The sequence below is a fragment of the Vitis riparia genome, chromosome 18, assembly GCF_004353265.1.
Source record: "Vitis riparia cultivar Riparia Gloire de Montpellier isolate 1030 chromosome 18, EGFV_Vit.rip_1.0, whole genome shotgun sequence".
NCBI lineage: Eukaryota > Viridiplantae > Streptophyta > Magnoliopsida > Vitales > Vitaceae > Vitis > Vitis riparia.
The window spans coordinates 39,722,073-39,731,525 of record NC_048448.1 but is presented as its reverse complement, the minus strand read 5'-3'; the positions used below and the strand labels follow the sequence as shown (position 1 = coordinate 39,731,525).

General features: G+C 31.4%; 1 protein-coding gene across 1 annotated transcript; it reads right to left on the bottom strand.

The window, feature by feature from the left end:
• Nucleotides 1-303: 303 nt before the first annotated feature.
• LOC117907293 (RING-H2 finger protein ATL58-like) lies at nucleotides 304-3,935 on the bottom strand. Its single transcript, XM_034820793.1, has 3 exons — nucleotides 3,313-3,935; nucleotides 2,358-2,443; nucleotides 304-1,063 (listed from the first exon to the last, which is right to left on the bottom strand). The coding sequence occupies exons 1-3, from the start codon at nucleotides 3,520-3,522 to the stop codon at nucleotides 697-699; spliced, it is 663 nt and encodes a 220-aa protein (XP_034676684.1). The 5' UTR covers nucleotides 3,523-3,935; the 3' UTR covers nucleotides 304-696.
• Nucleotides 3,936-9,453: the final 5,518 nt, after the last annotated feature.

Below are 9,453 nucleotides of genomic sequence, written 5' to 3'. Positions count from 1 at the left end.
TAAAATAAAAAATATTAGAATATATTATATTTTTTATTTTAAACATTAAAAATAATACATATTTCTTTTTATTTTTATTTATTTTTTTTATTTTACAAATTAAATGTAAACATAACATAATATATTTTATTAGATAAAATATCTTACAATATTATATACTTCAAGATATTACATCTCAATGAAATCATATCTTAAGACAAGCATTATCCATCTAGTGGGAGATGATATTTTAAAATATACATATCTTATTCTATTTTATCTTGCTAATGAAATGTAACATATCATAAAAGAAGATTCTAGTCATTCATAAGGAATAAGTCTCATCAACCGGATCACATAAAAAATGTCCCTAATTTATGAAAGAACTTACAACTTATAATCGTATCATCAACAAATTACCTTTACATAAAATAAGGGTTCAATTTGGATACACTAAAGGACCTATCCTTTACTTTGAACCTTACATCTAATATCCCCAATTCTCTTCTTTCCAAAAGACCAAGGCTTTGCTTCAAGTCAATATCAAGCTCAATTGAGCTGTGAACTGATCATATCCAAGTTGAATACATGGAAAGAACAAATTGAACATCAGCAGCCCTCATTAGGCTACTAACAAACCATTCCTGAACAACGACTACACCATATTTAGACTAATCTAAGTATGTTACAAATTGCTAATGACCTGATCCATCGTCCCTACACTTCATGCCTCTCATTCTCATTCCTTGCATCTCTGGTTCCAGTCTCACAGTCATCACATTCAGAGCTTCCTCCCTCTGCTTCCATGGTGTTATGAACAGCTCTTTCATTTTCATTCCTGGGCTGGGAGACTTGTGCATCAGGTTGTGTTTGTTCTGGGGAAGTTCCATGAGGTGTTTCTACTAGGATAGTGATCGGTTCAGCCGGAGTTCTGGCAGCTGCAGTGAGGGAAAGGCGGCAGAGTGGGCAGGTCGTGTGGGTGGCGAGCCAGTGGTCGATGCAGTCCATATGAAATGTGTGCCCGCATGCAGGTATCTGTTGGAGCCTGTCCTCTGCTTGATAATCAGCCAGGCATACTGAGCACCTGCAACAAGAAAGATGGTTTATAATTGAATCAAAGTCGGACTAAACTTCTAATTATGGAAAAATTAAACTAGACTAAACTTGTTTAAGGTCAATTTGATTCGGTTTAAATCATCAGTTGGATGCAAACCAATTTAGGCCTTAAAACCTAATAGGTTTTTACATACATTTAAAATTTTTAGTTCAAAGTATAATGGATGCATCATATATCAAGCATTTACAAATGACAAGAGATATCAGTTTGGGTTGGTTGTTATTTGTTAGGAGACAAGAAAATTGAAATCAGAACCACTAAGCCAGTTTCAAGTAGTTGAAAATCAAGCCAATTTAAGTCTGTCTCAATTGAATTAGATTGATTTTATCAGTTGCCACTTGTACCCTAGTTAATCAAGGCGGGATTGGGATGTGAGTGGCTGGCCCCTAACCTACTCGATTAACTCGCCCCTAACCTGCTCGGTTAACATCCCTAGGTGCAGCCATTGGTCTTCACTAAATGATCCTCTCATCTTGCCCTTCATTGGTGAAACCTCAATATCTTGTTTCTTATTCTACGGAACGAAAACAGGGTTTACTCTAGGAATATTGTTTTCCTATGCAACAGTGTGAAAATTATAAAGTCTAAGATATGGCAATTACAAAAACACATCCAACTTATGAACCCTAAGCTTCCCATATTTCAAATAATTGGACCAAATTTCACCCATAAACTCACAACAATTTAGACTTTGGATTGCAATTTGGGCAAGTTGGGTTGTATTTTCTACCAATCTAAGCTTGACCTGAAATAATAAACTCTTGACCCAAACCCAACTTGACCTCTAATCTAAAGAATTCAGCCTAAAAGCCCAACTTGACCTGATTTTTCTAGACTCAATTGTGTTCGGGTTGGTTAGATTTGGGTTGTATCACTCAAATTTGAGTTAGGGTTAAACTTGCCTGTGAAATATGGTACACAATATAATTAAATTTGACATTTTATTTTCCTTTAAAATTATATGAAAATCATATAAATAATAAATTATAGATATAAAATGGGATTTGGATCATACTCGGATTGCCCAAATCTTAATCCAAGCTCAATTCTAAATGAAGTTTATATTAAAAAAACTCGACTCAAACCAAACCAAACTATTAAAAACGTTTGCCAAAATCATCCCAATGTCGGGCCAGGCTTGGGTTGGGTCGGGCTAGTCCGCCATTGTCCATGTATCATAGACAAAACATCACATGCATGATAACATAAACAATTAGAGAAACAAACAAAATTAAAAATAAATTAAAGAATGCCAACTCACTGTGTATCACTGACAGAGAAGCTTTCCTTGAATACAATAATGGGAAGCATCTCTCTCACTTCTTTCTTCAAGCCCAATTCAGACACCTAAATCAGAGACAACACAAACATATAAATAAATGTGAACAGATAAAAATGTTCCGTTTGGTTGCCGAGAAAACTTAAGGAAGGGAAGAAAATGGAAAATGTATTTCAATGTTGTTTTTGTTTCCATACTAAAAGACTGGCCTAATTACTGCATTTGGTTCCATTGCGTAGAGGTTTAGGGCATGTTTGGTTCAGCCTTGAAAATGCATTTTTAAAATTATGAATCTTAAAAAAATTCCAAGAATTGGGACAGCAAAAGATTTTTTGTTTTTTTAAAAAAAATCTGTTCCTTCATAAATTTCTTAATGAAGATTTTTCCAGGAAGCATTGTATCAGCCCAAGTTCCGCATGTAAAACCTTAAAGTTTCAATGTTCAAACTCCTCACATTTACTCAAATTTTCTCAGCAAGCAAACAAGGGGGGGGGGGGGGGGGGAAAATCACCAAACATGCCTTGTACTAAACAGAAAAAACCTAAGATTCAAAGTTCAAAGTTCCATACTTATACTCAAATTTTCTCAGCAGCCAAACAGGGAGAAAAAAAATACCAACCATGCACTTCCCTGAGTCCCCAAACAACAAAAAAACTCAAGATTCAAAACCTCAGTCTCTTCATTTCTCACATTCTCCCACCAGCCAAACAGACAAGGGAAACCCGAATAGTAGAAGATCAGAAGAGGGGGAAAGAAAAAAACCAAACAAGCCCCTTTCTTCTAGTTCCCAAACAAAAACCCCACATTCAAACTCTCAACTTCTCTCCATTTTCCTCACATTTTCTAACCAACCAAACAGATTTAAAAAAACCCCAATATTGTAAACCAGCACAAAAGGACAAAAAATAAAAAACAAAAAGAGAAAGGAAAAACATACTCCAGAAGCATGATCGGCATCGTTCTGCATAGAAGATCGCATCCGAAGCGAAGCCCAATCGACCCTCCGACGGCGAAGATAGAAGAGGTAGAACAACAAAAGGAGAATGAAGGTGAAGAAGATTGGAACAGAGAAGATGAAGGCCTGGTAGAGCTTCAATTCAGCAGAAGCTGAGCAGCAGCTTGGTGGGTCTGAATAGCTATAAGACATTGCCAAGAATGCCTCAAAAATCCCATAAAAAAAGGGAATAAAATTTAGCAAAAATTACACCAACAAGCGCAAAGAATGCCGATTTTGGGGAACACCCAGAGAAGGAATTGGGGTTTGGGAGTGAATTAAAGAGTAGAAATGGAAGATTTGAGAGTGTGAGAAGGAACATGAGAGAAAATGAGGGAAATTGCGAGAAAGTTAGGGACTAATGCTGTAACTGACAAAAAGGGCAAAAGAAAGGGAGACTTGTAACTGACAGAAAAGGAAAAGTGTGGGAGGTGTCAGGTTCTTGAGCTTCAAACTGTCTTCATGGTTGGCTGTACAGAGGCTCTACCATGAAATTCTGCCCTAAATATACTCAATCACCACATATGACCATTTTCTTATTCAGCATGGAATTTAGTCGAGAATCAAGGATATTTTTTTATTCACTCTGTGGAAGAACTAATTATCTTTCGTTGAATCCGTCGAGGAATGGGGGAAAATAGAAATACCAAGGAATAATATTTTTAAAATAGTTCACAAAAAATATTTTTGAAAATTTTAAAATATTCTCTAAAATATCTTAAATTCATTCTAAAAAAATAACTTCTCCTACCAATAATTTTTTTTAAATTTATTTTCATTCACAAGAGAAAATATTTAGTTTTTTTGGCTATTCATTCACATCTTCACGTCTTAAAATTTAAAAATAACTTTAAAAAGAAATAACCAAGACACCAACAATATAAAGAATAATTTTAAAGGTTTTTTTTTTTTGATAAAATAATTTTTATTATTTATTTTTAAAAATAGAAAATGATAACAATTTCTATATAAAATGTGATAACTCCCTTGGATTTACCTTAAACAAATAATGACTTTTAAAATCTATTTAATAAAAATTAAGGTATTAATTTTTTTAAAACAATCATTTACTATTTTGTTTATTTTTACTATATGTCAATTAATTCTAAATAAATTGATAAAATACTATAAATATTAAATCAAAGGGGGAAAAGCTATTTTATAAGTTAATTTTGCTTAATTTTGGAAAATAAAAATTATAGATTATCATATCATTGGATTTGGAAAATCAATTTTTATTTAATTTGATTAATTAATATTTTAAGTATTTTAGTCATGAAATTTGACTTTATTAGGAACCCAATACATGAATTTTATTATTTTATCAAAATTACAAAAATATGTGAGATAAGGTTAGGTATGTTTAGATCTTTTCATATTTCTTAATTGTCTAATTATGAAAAAGACATTGGCATTTTATGATATTCCACATCATTTTGGAGTGAGAATTTTGGCATTATATAGATATAAAGTCGTGAATATCATTGTCATTAAGTTCAAAGTGAACATGATCACCAAACTAGTCCTTAACAAATATATATAAGTTTTAAAGCTAATGGAATAGAGTGTTACTAAGACCATAAGAGAAGTGACTTGAAAAATTATCCAAAAAATTTAATATTACTTTTTAATTAATTTTTTTGAAAATTTTATGATATTATAATAGTGCCTACAAAATAAAAAATTCAGACCGTTAAATATGTATAATAAAATATAAGTCAAGATGCAAACAAATAAAACCTAAATATAAAAGTACAAATAAATGAGATTAAAGTACAAACAAATCTGATCATACAAGAAGTAACTTGAAAAATTATTTAAAAATTTAATACTACTTTCAAATGATTTTTTTTAAAAATGTTATGACATCGTAGTGATACCTACAAAATAAAGAATTTAAGCCATTGAATATGTTGTGTGGGGAGATGTAGGTTGTCTAACAAGGATACGAATGAATAAAATCTAGATATAAATGTACAAATAAATCAGATTAAGTTACAAATAAATGAGATGATAATATCGAATTGATGGTATTTTTTCACTAAGTATAAAAAAAGTACATTTCTAAACGGAAGCCTAATCCTAATTTTTATGGTTTTCAAACCACCTGCCCAGTCAAAAACAGATTATTTTTTAAAGCTAAAATTGGTTTACATGCCACCAAACAACCCTTTATAATTTACTCAGAGCCAGTACTCTTCTACAAACTTCTTCCCATAAATTAAATACAAGTTGGATGATAAAATATGACATCCATACTTTGAATCCCTCAAATATTAATCTTTATCTTCATCAAAAAACAACATAGAACATGGGACTAAGGTCCATTTTTGAACCCTTACATGTCACTTTATTTGAAAGTCTACTCTTGATATGAAGTAGTTTTGGGTCACTTCAGCTGGGATTCCATCATTAAATTAGTCAAACAATGATTTTTTATGGGCCTCAGATTGATTCTTCAAATCTGGGATGTGGGTTTTTGATTGGTTTTTTCCTTTTGGATGTTGTTCTCTCTGTGTTTGTCTTTAGTTTTATATTTCAATGTGATTGGGATTTTTTCTCATATGGTAGTGGAAGCGTGGTTGGTGGGTGCTGATTTTACTGGTGGGTCTCCACCACATTTCATCTCATCTGTTCTGATTGTGCCAATTTCATTCACTGGACGCTTCAAAAAAGAACTTATCCAAAACACCCTTTTGAAGCTCTTGTTGCTGCGTACAATGCTAGCCAGCTGTTTTTTGACAACCTTGTTGATACGAAGTGGCAAAAAATTGTTGAAAAGGTGCTATCATGAAAATTTATGGGACAAAGTATGTTTCTACGGGTAGTTCAGTTAATCCAGCTTTGGGTTTGCTCCCCGATGGTCATCAGTTCGAATCCCCTCAGAACCACTGGAGGTTAAGTCACATCCATGATTATCAAATATAAAAAAAAAAAAAAAAATTATGTTTCTACCTCCTCTTTTTGGAAAAAGAATAATTATTTAAAAATAACTAAAATTTTATGCATTTATCAATAATATCTAAAATAATCAAAAATAGTATTTGAAATGATAGAAAGTAATTTTTATATCATTAAAAATTAATATTTAAATGGTAAAAAATAAGATATATACTATTAAAAAAAATACTATCTGGATGGTTAAATGTAATATTTTTTTAATAAAAGAAGTATATAAAATTTTAATTATTTTTTCATTTACGCATTAAACTTAAATTTTACAAAATTAAGTTCTTATTTTATGATTTTTTTTTTTAAATAAGTGTATAAAACACACTATTCCCAAATTTTATTATATGGGTTGTTCGGTTTTGAGGGAGGTTTTGCTGGTTTTTAACCACATGAACTCTTTGGGGGAATTGGGTATTGGAGAAAATACAAAAGGATGTATTGGATGCAATAATGCAACTCTGCCTCAATGATGTGATTTTCTCTTGATAAGTGTAATATTAAATGTTACAAAAGATTTGATTTTCAGATAAGATGGTCAAAAGTTAAAATCTGATAAATCATATACAACAGTGGTAAATTCCTTGAAGGAAATTGATGGATTTATTGGAGGCCTCCAACAACCTCAGCTCACGGAGGGAATGATGGCATGTGTGACAATAGTATCAACTCCATGGTTTTAAGTTTGTAGATTTGCGCACATTTGGAAAGAATTTCTTAATATTTAAGAGTGGCCTGCCAACACGTTGATGGTTTGTCAGCCACTTTTCAAGTCAAACACACGCGCGCGCGCGCGCGCACACACACATATATATATATATATATATATATATATATATATATGTGAACTCTTATCTTATCCATACTTTTTTATTGAAACAGCGAATTCAACGAAACCATCATTTGAATGAGATAAAGTAAAAACCAAACTTATGAAACAGAAAAAAAAAAAAAAAATTCATTTATCTACTATCAAATTATATATATATATATATATGTCAACTCTTATCTTATCCATTTTTTTGATTGAAAAAACTGCTTATGGCACAGCGAATACAACGAAACCATCATTTGAATGAGGTAAAGTAAAAACCAAACCTATGGAACAGAAAAAAAAAAAAAAAAAGATTCATTTATCTATAAGCAAGTTATATTTGTTTTCTACACAGTTGTCAATATAAATGAATGTTGAGAAAAGAATATAATATAGAAAACAAAAAAAATTCAAATTTAATAAATCTGAATTTAAATTCAAATAAAAAAAAATAAGGACTTGTGTTGGATTGGCACTATATAGATAATCTACATAGATACAAAAAAGGTGTAGATGGCGAAATAAATAAGGAAAAAGTAGGAAAAAATCGCGGGTCTATTCAATCATCTATTCAATCAATATAAAGAGAATGTATAATAAGCAAACTTGATCCTATATTTGTTAGTAGAGTTCTAAGAAAAACCGTCTGATTGAAGGTAATGTCAGAATTTTATATTTCTAGATATAATTCCTTCATCTATTCACTTGATCTTTTTTCTATCCATCTTATATCAATAAGATAGATTTTTGTCGTTATAGAACATGGGATTCTGCAGGAGCAATAATAAATAGGTATGAATAGAATAAGAGAAAGGGGCACACACATATATATATATATATATATATATATATATATATATATATATATAAGAGTTTGTTTACCAGCCGCCGCACTCCCCCTACTTAAGTTGGAAATCCCATAGTTGTAAACTTATATATAGATTTTCATCCATTAGTTTGGACAGATTTTTTTTCACATTCAGGGGGGGCCCACCAATATTTTGATATCTATATCTATATCTATCTATATTTATAGGTTTACATGCCACCGGGGCATTTTTTAATCTCGAAACCATTCTTCAAAAATTTCACATAAAATATAAATTAGGTGAATAGGATATTCAGTCTTCAGCTACTTTGATGCTCTCAAATGTTAATCTATATATATCTTCATATATATCCAACACCACTGCATGGAACATGGCATCAAAGCCTAAACAGAAGCTTTCATCATATGTCTCTAAGCCACATGAAAGGAAGGAAGCAGCTATAGTTTTGTGTCACTTAAGTTGGAAGTATACGCTTAAAAACAGAACGAAAGTTTGGGGCACATGCACTCATGTGATTCTCCAAATCTGGGATTTTTTTATTTGTTTTTGTGAATGCTTTTTTCTAGGGTATAGCTCTTTGTTAGTCTTTGATTTCTTGGATGTTTCTGCAAGCCTGGTTGGTGGCTCCTGAATTTATTGAAAAATATTGATCAGCTTTTACAAATGGGGCACCACCACTACATTTTGTCTCATCTTTCCTGATTTTGCCTATTCTTTGCTTGGAAATGTACTTGGAAGGAGTTATCTAAAACCATTTCCAAGCAACTATAGGTGGTAATTTTAATAAGTATTTTTATTTAATAATCAAATTGAGTTAGATCTTATATTAGTCTATATAATTAATATTTTAATTAGACATGTTTACGATTCAATTGATCTACTTATTTTAAAATAAATTGAAAATGAGTCAAATATGAATTAAATATTTTAAAGTTATAATTACGTTAATTAGTATGATTATTAAGCAGGTTAGTTCGGATCAAGTTTGTTTTATGCATGTTGACTAAAAAATTACTAATTTGTTAAATGAGTTATACAAGTTGACATGAATTGAACCCAAACCCGATTATTCTCTACTTAAACCAATGAAAAATGTGTCTCGATTCAAATCATGTTGATAAATTGTATTAAACTTTATCATCACTTGGAGGCAATGACCAAGGTGGAGAACCACCACCAACAAAAGCTGTCTTAGGGTTATAATGATCAATTAGGTGCATACACCATGCATGGCCGGAGCCTCTTGTTGCTGTAAATAAATCAACCAGATATATTCTTCTTAACAATGATAAAAGAAGGCCTTTTTGATAGTCATATTACAGTGGAATGCCTGAAATGATTGAATTTGATTACCTCAAATCACGCTATCATGAAAACCATTGAAAGGAGTTTTTGAGTTTTGTGGTATGTCGCAGGTTTCAGCCACTTCTAAACAATTTTGGGCAAGCCCCTTTATACATGTACAAAGGCCTCAAAATTTTGTTCCATCAG

Coding starts and splice junctions, on each gene's coding strand:
- LOC117907293 (XM_034820793.1), bottom strand. CDS start 3,522: ATGTCTTATAGCTATTCAGACCCACCAAGCTGCTGCTCAGCTTCTGCT. Junction 2,444..3,312: donor ATGCCGATCATGCTTCTGGA/GTATGTTTTTCC, acceptor TCTCTGATTTAG/GTGTCTGAATTGGGCTTGAA. Junction 1,064..2,357: donor TTCTCTGTCAGTGATACACA/GTGAGTTGGCAT, acceptor TTCTTGTTGCAG/GTGCTCAGTATGCCTGGCTG.